Raw genomic sequence first — 16,190 nt, forward strand, 5'->3', positions numbered from 1 at the left:
GTCTAATCTGTTTATCCTGTATCCACCCCAGGGAAACCTGAAAGTCAAGTTGATTAAAGTCTGGGGAGTAAATTTCTGTCAGACCCTCTCCAGGGGCAGACCCCCTCCCTCCTTCCCCTCTTGCCCATCCCTTATCGGTCTTCATTAGCTTCATTAGTTACGGATTTCATCCTGCAACTGCTCGACCTTACCCCTCTGCCGGTGTGGAGCTCCTGAGGCATTTATTTATTTGTCTATTTTTATGCAGATTAATATCTGCCTCCCCCTCTAGAGTGTAAGCTTGCTATGGGCAGATAATGTGTCTGAGGTTATATTATACTCTCCCAAGTGCTTAGTACAGTGTTTTGCACACAGCAAGCATTCAATAAATACGATGGAATGAATGAAAGACATTAAAAACCTGCGAGTCCACCGGGCTGAGGAGCAAAGCAGTGGTCCTGCAGAGCTGGGGACCCCCGCCACCCCACAACAATCATCTGCGAATACTTCCTCTGCGAATACTGATGGATTTCTGTGTGGGGAATGGCGTTGGACCCAGGGGAAACCAGCAACCGTCAATGTTTCCTCTAGACCGTAAGCTCCTTGTGGGCAGGGGACGTATCAACTCTGTCATATTATCCTCTTCCAAGAGTTTTTTACGGTGCTCTGCACACAGTAAGTGCTCGATAAATATTGATTGATTCAAGTAACGGTGGCTGAGTGGGAGATGGGAATTCAGAGATCTATTTGGAGGAATGTCAGGAGGATTGTCCACATCACTAAATTCTAAGATCCTAGCACACGGGCAAGGCAGCATGGGAGGGTAAAGAAAAATAAATACATGAAAAGGGATCCCTAGGGTACTGGTGGAATTTTGTAATAAAAAATAGACTCTTCTTATGTATGTTCAAACTACAGTTTTAATAGCTTAATTTCAAAATTTAAAAAAAGCTCAGTGGAATGGTCAACAGTCCCGCTCGGAAAGGGGCAGCAGACGAGGTGTTCTTCCTAGGACATGTCCATCAGAGGCCAGGGCCACTGCCCAGACCCAGCTCTGGGGCTGACATGGGGCAGCCCCACAGGACATCGCTTAGCCTCCTTCTATTGTCCCACTGGTCTGTCAGATGGTTTTCGGCCCCTCTGAGGGTTAACTGCCACACCAATGAGAGAGGTGCTCTCTGGCCTGTTCTGAGGCTCTAACTGGGCCATGTTCCTTCCCGGTGAAACAGACAGGATGATCAAGGGACTGACATTTCTCCCTTCGAAGAGGGGCCCGGGGAAGAAATGAGACCTGAGTGGCTCGATGAAGGAGACTTGGAAGGTATGGAGCCAGGTGCCATCCATCACGCTGTAGAATGAAACCCACCCTTTCTCCAGAAAAGTCCCCATTGCACTGGGAGGGCTCAATGATGCAGAGAATGAGGATAGGTGAGGGTCCAGTATTCACCAGTGCTTTACAGACACAGCGCCCAGAAGCCGTTCTCAGCCCGAGCAGAAACGTACTGTCCCTTCCTGGGGATCCTTGCACAACCCCAAGATCCATTTGGTCTTCCACCCCCACCTCCCAGTCGTGACAGCCTCCAGCGAACCGCTCCTGGTCCAGGATGGTGACCAAAGTGTCAAACCCATCTTCGTGGTCCAGAAGGGAGAGTTTTCCTTTGAGGAAGCGTACGGTTTTCATCGGCAGACATTTGGAGGAAGAGATGAGCGGAGCTGGGATCAGCGGAGCTGGGATCCAGCGTCACTTCGTCTGCAGAGAGCAGAACCCCAAGCTCAGTTACTGAGGGTGATGCGGAAGGTAGTGGGACATGAGGAAAAGTGGGGCTTAGTCTGGGAAGGCCTTTTGGATGAGATGTGCCTTCAATAAGGCTTTGAAGGTGGGGGAGACAGGTGAGATGGAGATACAGTGAGAAGGTTAGCACTAGAGGAGCAAAGTGTGTGGGCTAGGTTTTAGGAGAGAAGGGAGGTGAGGTAGGAGGAGGCAAGGTGGTGGACTGCTTTAAAAGCCAATGGTGAGGAGTTTTTTGTTTGATGTGGAAGTGGATGGGCAACCACTGGAGTTTTTTGAGGAGCGGGGTGACGTGTTCTTAATGTTTCTGTAGAAAAACGATCCGGGCAGCGGAGTAAAGTTTGGACTGGAGTGGGGAGAGACAGGGGTCTGGGAGGCCATCAAGGAGGCTGAGGCAGTAATCCAGATGGGATGGGATGAGTGACTATGTATTAACATAGTAGCTTTTTGGATGGAGAGGGAAGGGCTGATTTTAGCTATGTGGTGAAGTTGGGACTGATGGGATTTAGTGGTGGAGCGACTATGTGGGTTGAACGACAGAGAGGAGTCAAGGATAATGCCAAAGTTACGGGCTTGTGAGACAGAAGGGATGGTGGTGCTGTCTACAGTGATGGGAAAGTCAGGGGGAAGACAGGGTTTGGGTGGGAAGATAGCTTCACCCCATCCTTCCTAGTCTATAGGTTTCCTATACCTATAGTTCCTGACCCCCTTCCCCACAGGCCAAACTTATTCCCCTGTCTCCCTGGCCCCGTTCCGCTCCCACCCCCCACCCCGTGTCTCCCTCTACTCTCGGGGTGTGGGGAAGAGCAGGTAGAGAGAAGGCGGTAAGGGGCAGGGGGTTTGGGAGGAGCCCCCCCTTCCTTCTTCCCCACTGCAGTCATGGGAATCAGACAGGGCTGGGCTAAGGGAAGAGGGACAGAAAATTCCCAAATCCTTTAACCCCTCAGAGGGAGGAAGGGGAGAAGTAAGACGTTGGGTCAGAAAGTTTGAGTTCATTATTTCTAAGGGTCGCAGACTAGAATAGTTCACGCCTTATTCTGTCCTCCTCCCTGGCATAACTCTCTGGTGATTTGAGGATTGTGATTAGCAACACATCGATCAATCAATGGTATTTATTAAGTGCTTACTGTGCTAAGGACTTAACATATTTCCCCTCCCTTCCTTTCCTTTCCCAGCCCAACCAACCCAGAGGCTTTGTCCTTTCTCTCTAAATTGTATTTTCATTTTTTTCATCATGCCACTCCCTACCATACTGAAGCAAACCCCCTCACTGCAGAGTCCCCTTTGACCTTTACCTTTTTTATCTGCGGCGTGTCCTGATAACATAGATGGCCAACGGGAGGGTGATGGCCAAAAGGCCTCCAATCACCAGCACAGCAACCTTCCAGGGATTGGCCCTGGGGAAGAGGGCGTCTGAAAAAGACAATTCCCATTGGTTGGAGCCCAGATGGCTAATATACTCCAGGCAGCCAGGCACCTGATCTGGAAGCATCTAACAATAATAATTGGAGCGTTCATTAAGTAGTCTCTACGTGTCCAGCACTATGCTGAGCGCTGGGATGGATATGAGATGATCAGGTCAGATACAGAAACTGGTGACACGGAATGTAAAAAACCCTTCACTCCCGGGAAAGGGATGTGAGGGGGATTCTGAGAGAGAAGCTCAGGGAGAGGCTTTTAGAATGAGCCTTACATACACACACACAGAGTTTTGGGTTGTTCCCTTCCAGTTTGGGACATCACTGTTTTTCTGAGTCCACGACGGGGGTGTTTTCCCACCCGTGCCTGGGGCTCATGGGACCTCAAGAGGTCATCTGGTCCATCCCTCTGCCTGTAGGAAGGCCTGAACAACTTTGGATAGATTTCTGGCTAATTCAGTATGTAAGATTTCTAGGGATAGGGACTCCACATGATCTGTAGGGCCCCTGGTCCAGGGTTTTATTTCTTCAGCTGAACTCCGTTCACTTGCGCTACAAGCTTCTACCCATTTAGGCCCCGTTCCAACGCCTGGAGTAGGACTGACCTGCCACAGAAATCCTCGTTTCCATCTTCAGGTCGAAGAGGAGGTGCTGAATGAAGCAGGCCACGTACTCCTTCGAATTGGCCGTGAGCACAATGGAGGTCTCCACAGCGAACAGGCCGTCTCCTTCCTGACTTGTCTTCTTCGAGGCAGGTGGCAAGCTGTGCCCGCCAGGGTCCCTCCATAATACCCGGGGCTCCGGGTACCACCCTGAGGAGCTGCAAACCAGCTGGATTCCCTGAGTCTCATCCTCTTTGATGTGGATGTAAGGGGCCGAACCTGTGCCTGGGAGTGGGAAAGGACCAGAAGAGAAATCGTGGTTGTCCTTTATCCCTCCTGCAAATGCTCAGGGAGGCTGACACTAGAACCCCGCTCCTCCCTGGGTCACAGAAGGGGAAACGGGAACCAGAGAGGGCAAGGGATGGACTGAAAGTCACACAGCAGGTCAGAGCAAGTGCTGAGTCTAGAATTCAGGACCTCTAACTCTTAACCCTCTTCCGATGTCCCAAAACCCTCCCTTGTCTCTTTCCCGCTTCTTAGGGGCGTTCCCTGCTGTTTGGCTCAGGGGGTCAGCATTCATTCAGTCAGTCATTCAGTCCTACTTATTGAGCGCTTACTGTATACAGAGCACTGTACTAAGCGCTTGGGAGAGTACAATACAACAATAAACAGACACATTCTCTGCCCACAGTGAGTTTACAGTCTAGACTGGGGGAGATAGACATTAATATAAATAAATAAACTACAGCTATGGACAGAACTATATTTGCCGCTCATTTTGGAAACATTCCAGGCTCCGATTCCAGTCAGAATCTTCCGCTGTTTAACGTCAGCATCTCCCATCTTGGTAATAAAAGGAACATAGGGAAATCTGCTAGCCTGTGACTAAATCAAGGATGGTTACTGTGCGACCCTGAGCAAACCAGTGAATACTTTGGGACCTCGGCTCCCACGAACATCACACAAAAAGTATTCCTCCTGCCCTTGCGCCCCTTAGGGATGGGTTAGGCTAAAATGAGACAGAGTCCACGACGCTGCCGTGTACTTCACGCAGCTTCTGCCATATTTGCTGTGTGGCCACTTCTTCCCGACCCCGTCCCGTGCCTTCACCGCTGTAGTCAGCTGAAACAATTAGGAGCTGCTGCCTTCCTCCTACCACTAAAGGCCCTGCCTGCTCCCACATGCTTTGCGTGGAGTAGGGATAAAAGCTGTTCCCCCATGTTCTCAGTGACCCCTGCACCCAAAAGCCAGTCACACTGTGTCCCCAGAAATTGACCCGGCTCTCCTCATCTGTACCAATAAGGAGACTCCATCCCATCCTGCCTCCACCCCAGTGGGGAAGAAAACAGAATCCGCAGCACAAGGCTGCCACAAAATCCCGGGAACACTAGTGGGGACTGGAGGGGTCACTGAGGTAGTGTTGGGCTCAGGGAACAGCACCATTCTCCGAGTCCTTTGAGTTGCCTCTGTTGAAATCTCCATTATCATGATCACATCGAGGTGAATTGTAATACAGTTTGGGTCGTTAGAAACCGGTGGGATTGGAGGAAGGGGAGAGGTTGGTCGAGAGGGAAGGAAGCGAAGGGCAGGGGAGAAGCAGCGTGGCCTAACGGAAGGCCTGGTGACAGAGGACCTGGGTTAATAATGTTGGTATTTGTTAAGCGCTTACTATGTGCCGAGCACCGTTCTAAGCGCTGGGATAGACACAGGGGAATCAGGTTGTCCCACGTGGGGCTCACGGTCTTCATCCCCATTTTACAGATGAGGTAACTGAGGCACAGAGAAGTTAAGTGACTTGCCCACAGTCACACAGCTGACAAGTGGCGGAGCCGGGATTCGACTCCACCACTTGTCTGCTGTGTAACCTTGGGCAAGTCACTTCCCTTCTCTATGCCTCAGTTACCTCATCTCTAAAACAGGGATTAAGACCGCGAGCCCTGTGTGGGACAGGGACTGTGTCTTACCCGATTGGCTTCTATCTCCTCAGTGCTTAGTACAGTGCCTGGCGCATAGGAAGCACTTAACAAGTACCCTGAGTTTTAAAAAAGGCTCTCTCTTGCCGGTCTCTACTCTCCTGCTCTGCTGTTGTAGAACTTCAGACTTGTGCCAGGGGAACCCTCAATGGCCCCACGGAGAGACGAGATGTAAATGACTTACAATATCACATTTTTGTACTAGAATTTGCCAGTGCAGTTATCATCTACAAATGCGTCCACTCACGGCCTGGTCTGACCTGTCCCTTGCATAAGGAATCGAGCTACGTTGATTTGGTGCCGGAGCATACCCTATACATTGAGGTACTCACAGTTAGGGTTCGTTTTTTACGAGTGCATCTATTTTACACTGTGGTCTCACCTGCCACTCGTATGCTGAACTGAGCTTCGTCGACGGAGGAAAGAGACTGAAAGGAACACTTATAGGTTCCCTCGTCGGAGGGACGGACCCTGAGGATCTTCAAAGAGACGTTCCCATTGATGATGTCCTCTTTCCGGAATTGCGTCCTTCTCTCGTAGCCTGGCCCCTCGACCTCTTCCTGACCTTGGTTCCCGAGGTACCGATGCACCACAATTCCCGTATCGATCCGATGCCACGTCACAAACATGGTTCTGGCATCCATCTTGGGGGTGAGATGGCAGGCGAGGGTGACTTCCCCCCCAACCGGGGCGATGACCGCCTGGGTGGGTCCGGTAACCATGAACTGCCCTGCAGATAGAGCGATGGGTAGAAACGGAGAGTAAACGTAGAACAGAGACAGGCACGGATGGGAGGGAAGGTCAGGATCAGGAGAAGAGACCAAGGGGCCGGGACAGCTTGGCTGACAAACACTTAGCCAGCGGGCCCAGGGCAGACACCGGGCTGGGGGTGGCCCTCACCTGCATCTCTTTTTCCTGTCATTCTGCAAGTCTGGTGTAAGGTTCCAGTAGGCCTGGGGCAGGGGAAGACTCGGGGTCTTCCGGGGCCCAGCTCGGCCTCTCCTTGGATTCCCTCGTTGCACCTCCGGCCTGGCTGTACCGGAGGTCTGGTTGTTCTGGGCCCAGGACTGGGGAACGGTAAGGGGTGGGGGGCTATGAAGGTTGAATCTGGGGGCCCCTTCATCCAATCCATCAGTGGCATTTGTCGAACACCTACTGTGTGCAGAGTATGGAACTCTATGCTTTTTTTTTTAATGCTCAGACAACGAGCATTGTCCTCTCCTAACTTTCACCATCCTTCCAACTCAGGAAGCAGCGTGGCTCAGCGGAAAGAGCACGGGCTTTGGAGTCAGAGGTCATGGGTTCGAATCCCGGCTCGGCCACTCGTCAGCTGTGTGACTGGGGGCAAGTCACTTCACTTCTCGCTGTGCCTCAGTTACCTCATCTGTAAAATGGGGATTAAGACTGTGAGCCCCACGTGGGACAACCTGATTCCCCTGTGTCTACCCCAGCGCTTAGAACAGTGCTCTGCACATAGTAAGCGCTTAACAAATGCCAACATTATTATTATTATTATTAAGCCTACAACCTTAGTGTCATCTTTGACTTATCACTATCAATCAACTGCTAAATCCTGTCGAGTCTTCCTCGCAAACCTTTCCTGGACCCACCCTTTCGTCTCCACCTAAATCGTCACTGTCTTGGTTCTTTTCTTTCCATATCACCCTAAGGGTGTCCTGCAGCGGCTTCCTCAAATGGTCTCCCTGCCTCCAGCCTCACCTCCAGAGAGAGAGAGAAGGGGAGGCTTAGTCAGGGGAGGCCTCTTGGAGGAGATGTGCTTCGAAGGTGGGGACAGTGATCATCTGTCCGATACGAAGAAGGCGGTCATTCCGGGCCAGATGCAGAACGTGGGGGAGAGGGTGTGGAGAGATAGATAAGACTGAGGTACAGTGAGTAGGTTGGACTTAGAGGAGCAAAATGTGCGTTCCAGGTTGAGTTTGGTAGCAAGAGCAGAGAAGAGACCTTGGACTCTAGCATTAAGGGAAGGACGGGTTGGAAGGAAGTCAAGAAAGGGTTTGGTAGAGTCAGCCCCTCGAGCCAGGATAGTTTGAGCTGGTCTAGAGTCTGAAGGTCCCAGTGAGGGCGAGTGCGTATGCGTGGGGAGGAGTGGAATGCGGGGGAAGTCCTGATCGTTATTGCATCGTGAAAAAGTAAGACATATAGATGATGAGGTATAGGGTGGTTCTGAGCTGATGCTTGGCTAAACCGGGGTCGAATGAGAGAGTTGTGGAGTGGAAGAGCGGGAGAAGGAGGTTGTTTGGGGGTCGTGGAGGGAGGCGGTGGTCAGAGTCCAGTATCGAAGATGGAACCCCTACGGGTCAGTCAGAGACGGCACTGAGAGAAGGGGGGTGAGAAAGGTGTCCAAGTCGATCAGAAATGTGGAAGACGGACCAGGAGGGCTGTAGATAAACTGCAGAGACGGATAGTGGCTTAGTGGAACGAGCCCGGGCTCGGGGGTCAGAAGCCGTGGGTTCTAATCCTGGCTTTGCCACCTGTATGACTTTGGGCAAGTCACTTAACCTTTCTGTGCCTCAGTTACCTCATCTGCTAAATGGGGATTAAGACTGTATCCCACTTGGGACAACCTGATTATCTTGCATGTACCTCAGTGCTTAGGATAGTGATTGGCACACGGTAAGCACTTTACAAATGCCATCGTTATTATTATTATTATAATCCAGTATTAGTAGCAGTATTTATATTAGCAGTATTATTTATATAGAAAGCTTACTAAGTAACAATCACTGATTGAAGCCCTGAGGTTCATCAGGCTGGACACAGTTCTCCCTTCCCATATGAGGCTCCCAGTCTAAGTAGGAGGGAGTGCTGGTGCTGAATTCCCATTTTATGGAGGAAGAAACTAAGGTACAGAGGAAGGGAAGTGACTTGCCCACGGTCACAGAACAGGCAAGTGGCGAAGTTGGGATTAGAACTCAGGTCCTCCGACTCCTAGGATATGGGATTCAAAGGGAGAGAAGGCGCGTTGGATCGGATGAACCTGAAGGCTCTTCCCCCGCTTGCCCATCCACTCCACATCAGAAAATCCGCACCATTGACTTGAAAGCGATCAATCGCCTCGTCTCTTCCTAACTCACCTCGCTACTCTCCTACTACAACCCAGCCCTCACACTTATCTCGTGGCTCAGTGGAAAGAGCCCGGGCTTGGGAGTCAGAGGTCATGGGTTCGAATCCCGGCTCTGCCACTTGTCAGCTGTGTGACTGTGGGCAACTCACTTCACTGGGCCTCATCTGTAAAATGGGGATTAACTGTGAGCCTCACGTGGGACCACCTGATTCCCCTGTATCTCCCCCAGCGCTTAGAACAGTGCTCTGCACATAGTAAGCGCTTAACAGATACCAACGTTATTATTGTTATCATTGTCTCCTCTGAGGCCGGCTTACCGGTCCTTGACCTCATCTATCTCATCTCCAACCACTCGCCCACCTCCTGCCTCTGGCCTGAAACTCCCTCCCCTCTATATATCCTACAGACCCCCCCGCTCCCCACCTTTGAAGCCTTATTAAAATCACATCTCCTCCAACAGGTCTTCCCCGACTAAGCCTTTATTTTCCCTACTCTCTCTTTTTACTACGTTGCCCTTGTACTTAGACTTGTAGCCTTTATTCACCCCACATTCAACTCCACGACATTCATGTGCATAAAAGTCATTTATATTAATGTCTGCCTCCTCTCTCTAGACCGTAAGCACTTTGAGGGCAAGGATAGTGTCTATCCACTCTGGTGTACTCTCCCCAGTGCTTAGTACAGTGCTCTGTAGCCAGTAAGTGCTCAACAGATTTGACTGATTGATTGCCACCAAGCCCCACGCTGTTCGCCCTGGTTCAGGCTGAGGGCGCGGCCCAGAAAACACGTACCTGAGCCTGTCCAGGGGAGCGGGGCCATGAGAAAGAGGAGAGTCCAAGCTCCCGGAGTGGGGGGCCCCATCTCGGCCGGCCTCACCAGTGCCCCCTTCTTCTCACCGGCCACGGGGACCTCTCAGCCACGCTCTGAGCCGAAGGGTCCTCGCCGACGGCTTCCGGCTGCCCATCCCAGACAGGGCCTCGCTGTCCCCCAGCCCCCGGTCCCCTTCCGCAGCAGCCTTAGCACAGTCAGAAGTCTATTTCCTTCTTGCCGCCCCTTGCCCTCTGAGAAATCAGATATGGTGGACCCTGCCCTGGGTGGCTTAATGAGCTCCTTTGTAAGTAAGGAGCTCATAAAATGTCTCCTAAAGGAATAGAGTCAGGAAGAATTTTCCTTTCCCAGCTCCATATCTCACCCACCAGCCAGAGACCACTCCCAACTCTGCTGTCAGATCGGATTTCCCCTCAGACACCTGATCCACACATCCCTTCTTCCCCTGAAGACTTCTTCTTGTGTCAGTCGACTTATTTGCCGAACAACAGGCTCTCTTCTTTCCCTCATGAGAGATATCCTTCTCCCCTCCCTGTCAATCCACTGTTCCCATCATCCATGCTCATGGGCTGCCCTGGACTCAGTTCCTCCTTCTCTGATTTTTGTCCAGCAGCCAGAATTCTCTTCTCTTAAAGTAGCAAGGCCTAGTGGAAAGAGCCCAGACCTGAGAGTCAGAGGACCTGGATTCGAATCCCGGATTTGCCACTTACCTGCTGTTTGAGCAGTCTTGGGCAAGTAAGTCACTGAACTTCTCCGTGCCTCAGCTCCCTCATCTGCAAAATGGAGATCAATACCCGTTCTCCCTCCTCCTTAGACTGTGAACCCTATGTGGGATCTGATTAGTTTGTATCTACTCCAGCGCTTAGAACAGCGCTTAGCACACAGTAAGCGCTTAACAAATACCACGATTATTATTACCGTGATTATTATTCTTACAGCAGGCGACTCCTGTGAACCATGAGCACGAACGAGGCTGGGCCCCCAGCTTCTGGGCTTGGGGGCCCCTTTCCTGTCTTTTCTGGGCTTCATTCACACAGGTTTTTCCTGATACTTGTCAGGAACTCGTGGCATAACGTACTCTCTAGAGCTGGCTCGGGTTTTTTTCATGATATTAACCGTGTGCCAGGCACCGTACTAAACGCCGGGATAGATACAAGTTAACGAGATAAGACACGGTGTTTCTGTAGTTTGTTGATTCTCAATGGGAGTTGTGTGAGGGAAGGTGTTGTCCATGGGAATGGAGTGTGTGTGTATTTATGTGTGTGTTTGTACATTTCTGACTCTTCTGGCCCACCATCTCACTCCCTACCACAGGGGAAAAACAAAATGGTTGAGACTCAGAACTGAAACCCTTTAAAAGTCCTTCAGCATGACTGGTAGGATGACAATCATTATGAAGGTGGGCATCCAAAAATCAGAAGTGGAGATTGTGCGTGTAGTTACTTTCAGGGGCTGTCTTCCTCTCATCCCCTCCTCAGCGGAAACGCCTCCGGCCTGCTTCAGAAACGCTCTGGAAATCGACAGGTCCGACAGAAAGGGGTCACGGGGGACCCGACCAGATGAGATGTGGGTAATTTTTATTTGTGACATTTCCTCTGAAAAGCTCGGCTAATTGGCACTGAGGGAGTTACTTCTCCCGGGACAGTTCATGGGACCACCTGACTCTCATTGAGTCATCCACGGGCCTACCCCTCCTCCTCCTCCATCTCATATTTAACCCCCAGGGTTAACAGTTGGGTTGGGCTGGTTCATTTCCCCCAGAAGAGAGTGCCAGAGACAGAGAGACAGGGGCTGGAAAATATGGAGACAGACAAGCACAGATATACAGACAGAAGCACCTACTGAGGCAGAGACAGACACAAACAGACACATAGGCAAAGAAAGAGGCCCAGGTTGAAACAAAGACAGGGACAGAGGTAAAAACAGAGACCCAAAGAGAGGTCACAACCCAGTGAGAGACAGGGACAGACAGAGAGAAACAGAGACACAGAGAGAGATGCAGAGAGAGACACAGAAACGGAAGCACAGAGAAACACTGAAACAGAGCAGCGATGGAGACAAGGACAAAGAGAGTGATTGAGACACAGAGACAGAGACAAAAGCAATTAGAGATTAAAAAAGATCAAGATATGGAGACGAAGATCCAGAGCAACAGAGGCAGAAACAGAAGCTGACGGGGACAGAGGCTGTCGCAGAATCTCCAGCGTGTCCTCAGTGAGAAGCGGCATTATCCGGCATTTACAGGGACCAGCACTGTCTGCCAGGGGAAGCTGAACAGGTAACTAACTACATTAGGAAATGTCCCAGAAGGTGAGGTTTGGAAACATTAGAATGCTAAAGGACTCAGCTCAGCCCCATTTGGATTGGCAGGTGAGTTTATGGCCCTTAAGTAGAGCTAAACTGTCGTTAGACTGTGAACTTGTTGTGAGCAAGAAATGTGTCTACCAACTCTGTTGCACTCTCCGAAGCTCTTAGTACAGTGCTCTGCACATGGGAAGCGCTCAATAACTTTCACTGATTGAGACCAACTCGACTATATTGTACTCTCCCAAATGGTTAGTCCAGTGCTCTGCACATAGAATGCACTAGGTAAATTAACTGATTGATTGATTGATAAATGCCACTGACTGATTAAGGAAATGGGACAGACATCGGTTTTCACTGTGGATGAGGTGGTGTGATTGGCTGCTGCGGGAGATTGCTGGCAGTTGTGTACGACCAGGTTGTGGTCATTAACTCTTTGTCACTGCCCCTCCTCCCTACACCCTCTGCCTCCAATCCCAGGGTGAATAAGCTCCTTGCTATAACAACCCAGGGCTGGAATGGGACAGGGAGAGGGAGGAAGGTCAGGGAGAGGAGAAGGGACAGGAGGCTGTTCGATTAAGCCATCGGTGGTATTTATTGAATGCTTACTTTATGCAGGGCAACAGTTGATCAGTGATCTACATTGAGCGCTTCCTGTGAGAGCAATCAATGAGTGATATTTATCAAGTACTCACTGTGTGCAGAGCACTGTATGAAGCGCTTGGGGGAATACAGCGGAGTTGGTAGAAACATTCCCTGCCCATAAGGAGTTACAGTCTAGAAGGGGAGACAGGCATTAAAACGTATTACAGATAGGGGAAGCCGTAGAGGATATTTACATATGTGCTGTGGGGCTAAAGGTGGGGTGAAGATCAAGTGTTTAAGGGATATAGACCCAAGTGCATAGGTGGTACAGAAGAAAGGGCAAATAGGGAGAGGTTAGTTAGGGCAAGCTTCTTGGAGGATACACCATTTTAGGGGGCTTTGAAAGGTAGGGAGAGTGGTGGATTGTTAGATATGAAGGGAGAAGGAGTTCCAGACTAGAGGCAGGCTGTGGGTGAGGGATCGGTGGTGAGACAGAGAGACAGCTGTTATTCGCTTCCATCTTGTCAATTGCCAACATTCCTAGGGGAATCTTTTCCAGGCCCCTGCTCTGCCTCCCCTTCCCTCTGCTGTGTATTTACTATTGGATCCTCTATATTCTCAAACTCTACTGAGAAGAAACTCGGGCAGGTCTAATGACCAATGAACAGCAGTCTGATTCGCTCTGACATGGGGGAGCGGAGAAGAGGAGGAACTGCCCGGGAGAGAAAAGGTACCCTCTCACACACACACATACCTGATTGAGAATGTGCCTGGTTCCATACGTTCTATGATTATTGATCCAATGGGCTTTGTTGATCTGTTGGGCTGGGTCTCTATACGTACACTTCTAATTCAACCTTTTGCAAATTCCCTCACGTGCAAGCCTTGTGATGGTTGTGGAGTTGCTGAGGGGAGAGAGAAGGGAAGAATATATACCAATAATTGAGGAGGAGGGAAGTTGGTAGCGCCGGTGACAATCGGTAGAGAAAGGAAACGGAATACGGGCAGAGCACTAAAAAGCACTTGTAAAAAGACAATAGAGTTGGTAGTCACGATCCCACAAGGAGCTTACAGTCTAGATGCTGTGAATAAATGGCATTTATCGAGTGCTTACGGTGTGAAGAGCACTGTACTAAGCACTTGGGGGAATGCAATGCAATTGTGTTGGTAAACACGATCCCGGACCACATGGAGAAAGTTCCTGGGAGGGGAGATTTTATGTCACAGAAACGCCTCAGAATTGAAGTCTCCTAGAGGATGAATAAATACTTGGTCAATCGTGAGAGTGCCTCAAAACTGGTTTGGAGTCCAGACCATGAGCCCAGATAGAGATAGAAGGAACAGGGCCTAGTGGATAGAGCATGGGCCTGGGAGTCAGAGAACCTGTATTCTAATCACAGCTCCACCACTCGTCTGTTGTCTGGCCTTGGGCAAGTCACTTCACTTCTCTGTGCCTCCGTTCCCTCATCTGTAAAATGGGGATTAAGACTGTGAGCTCCATGTGGGACATGGACTCTGTTCAACCTGATTATCTCGTATCTACCCCAGCTCTTACTACTGTGCCTTGCACATAATAAGCACTTATTATTTTCCCTTAATAAAAAGAATAGGATAGAGGGACAAGACTATGGGAAGGGGGGACAAAATATTCAAATAGTCATAGAAACAATTACCCCATCTAATCCTCTGTCAGGTCTTCTCGGCGCTCTTCGGTTCTCCCAGAAGTGCAGAGATGGAAAGAGGGAATGAGACATCAAATTCATATTTAATTCTCTTGGGCCTCTTCCCCGAGATAAGACAACTTGGCCTCCTCATCTCCCTCGTCCTCCTGATCTACACGGTCGCCGTCGTCGGAAACGTAGTCCTGGTTCTCCTGATCTGGGCAGAACCTCGGCTCCACGTCCCCATGTACATCCTGCTCAGCCAGCTCTCCCTCATGGATGCCATCTTGATAACCACCGTTGTCCCCAAGATGGCGGCCGACTTCTTCTCAGGGAGGAGGAACGTCTCCTGTGTGGCCTGTGGGGCCCAGATGTTCTTGTACCTGACCCTCGGGGGCTCCGAGTGCCTCCTCCTGACCGTCATGTCCTACGACCGCTACGTGGCCGTCTGCCATCCCCTGCGTTACCCGGTCCTCGTGAGCCCCCGCATCTGCCTGCGGATGGTCGGCGGTTCCTGGACTGGGGGTGCCGTGAACGCCCTAGTCCAAACTGCCTACTCGATGCATTTCCCCATCTGCCGCTCGCGGGAGATTCATCATTTTTTCTGTGAGGTGATGGCCGTCCTGACACTCTCCTGCCGGGACACGTCGGCCTATGAGGCCGGGGTGACGGCGACTGCGGTTGGTTTCTTCCTCATCCCAGTGGTCCTCATTACGACCTCCTACGCCCTCATCTTCCTCTCCGTCCTGCGCATGGACTCCCGGGAGGGGCGGAGGAAGGCCCTGGCCACCTGCTCGTCCCACCTCACCGTGGTCGCCCTCTACTTCGGTTCTGCCATCTTCATCTACGTGACGCCCGGCCTCTCCCAAGCCCCCGAACAGAACCAGGCTCTCTCGGTGTTTAACACCATCCTCACCCCCGCGCTGAACCCTCTCATCTACAGCCTGAGGAACCAGGAGGTTTGGGGGGCACTGAAGAAGTTCCTGGGGACGTGCCTGATCTCAACGTGGAACCCAAACTCTGGGTGCCAGACTGTCCTGGATGCCAGGAGACTGGCATAGGCTGGACACCCTCAGGCTGATTACCGAACCTCTCTGGTCCCTGTGTTCTCCAGTTCCGGATGGTGATTTTTCAGCTCCCCCTCCACTTCCTGAAAAAATCAAGACAACTGGATTTTAAGTGAAAAAAACCCAAGCATCTGGAACTCTAAGGGGAAAAGAAGAAGAGAAGCGGAGAAATGGTAGGGTCAAGTGTAAAGAGCAGGGGCCTGGGAGCCAGAGGACCCAGGTTCTAATCCCGGCTCTGCCAGCCGCTTGCTGCGTGACCTTGGGCAAGCCACTTAACTCCTCTGTGCCTCAGTTTCTTCAACTGTAAAATGGGGATTAAATGCCTGTTCTCCCTCTTATTTAAACTTCGAGCTCCACGTGGGACAGGGACTGTGTCCGACCTCATCAATTCGTACCCACCCCAGTGCTTGGAATGGTGTTTGACATATAGTAAGAGCTTAACAGGTGCTGTAAAAAAAGAGGAAGAATGTGTATTAAATCCCCATTTTGCAAATGAGGGAGCTGAGAAAGAGAGAACGTAAGTAACTCGCCCAAGGTCGCATAGCATACTAGTAGTGGAACTGGGATTAGAAACTAGATCCTCTGGCTGCCAGGCCCAGGGTCTTCCCACTAGCCCATGCTGCTTTAAAGATATCAGTCAATAAATCAATGGTATTTATTGAGAGCTTATGGTGTGCAGAGCACTCTACTAAACACTTGGGACAATACAATACACACTGTATTATGCGCCTGGGGGAGTACAGTGTGGTACCGCTGACCGTTTTAAGGAAGGTGTAGAGTCTCTGAAAAGATCACGAGTCTGGTGTTCAGCAGGTCTGTCGCGTGACCTTGGGCATATCACTTACCATCGCTGTACCTCTCTTCCCTCATCCCTAAAATGGGGAGAATGATAATTGGGG

At 50.8% G+C, this 16,190-nt stretch overlaps 2 protein-coding genes across 2 annotated transcripts; one reads left to right on the plus strand and one right to left on the minus strand.

The window, feature by feature from the left end:
• Window positions 1-890: 890 nt before the first annotated feature.
• On the minus strand, window positions 891-6,627 carry LOC103171401 (butyrophilin-like protein 9). The gene is made up of 4 exons (XM_029053653.2): window positions 6,144-6,627; window positions 3,792-4,073; window positions 3,064-3,181; window positions 891-1,729 (listed from the first exon to the last, which is right to left on the minus strand). The coding sequence occupies exons 1-3, from the start codon at window positions 6,481-6,483 to the stop codon at window positions 3,069-3,071; spliced, it is 735 nt and encodes a 244-aa protein (XP_028909486.1). The 5' UTR covers window positions 6,484-6,627; the 3' UTR covers window positions 891-1,729; window positions 3,064-3,068.
• Window positions 6,628-14,295: 7,668 nt separating this feature from the next.
• On the plus strand, window positions 14,296-15,285 carry LOC100089167 (olfactory receptor 56-like). Its single transcript, XM_001518604.3, has one exon. The coding sequence runs from the start codon at window positions 14,296-14,298 to the stop codon at window positions 15,283-15,285; it is 990 nt and encodes a 329-aa protein (XP_001518654.3).
• The last annotated feature ends 905 nt before the right edge of the window (window positions 15,286-16,190 follow it).

The sequence above is a fragment of the Ornithorhynchus anatinus genome, chromosome X3 (genome assembly GCF_004115215.2).
Source record: "Ornithorhynchus anatinus isolate Pmale09 chromosome X3, mOrnAna1.pri.v4, whole genome shotgun sequence".
NCBI classification, from domain to species: domain Eukaryota; kingdom Metazoa; phylum Chordata; class Mammalia; order Monotremata; family Ornithorhynchidae; genus Ornithorhynchus; species Ornithorhynchus anatinus.

Excerpts from the sequence above, each read along its gene's own strand:
- LOC103171401 (XM_029053653.2), bottom strand. The coding sequence starts at position 6,483 with ATGGTTACCGGACCCACCCAGGCGGTCATCGCCCCGGTTGGGGGGGAA. Across the intron at positions 4,074-6,143 it reads GTTCAGCATACGAGTGGCAG|GCACAGGTTCGGCCCCTTAC; the intron begins GTGAGACCACAG and ends TCCCACTCCCAG. Across the intron at positions 3,182-3,791 it reads AACGAGGATTTCTGTGGCAG|ACGCCCTCTTCCCCAGGGCC; the intron begins GTCAGTCCTACT and ends TGTCTTTTTCAG.
- LOC100089167 (XM_001518604.3), top strand. The coding sequence starts at position 14,296 with ATGGAAAGAGGGAATGAGACATCAAATTCATATTTAATTCTCTTGGGC.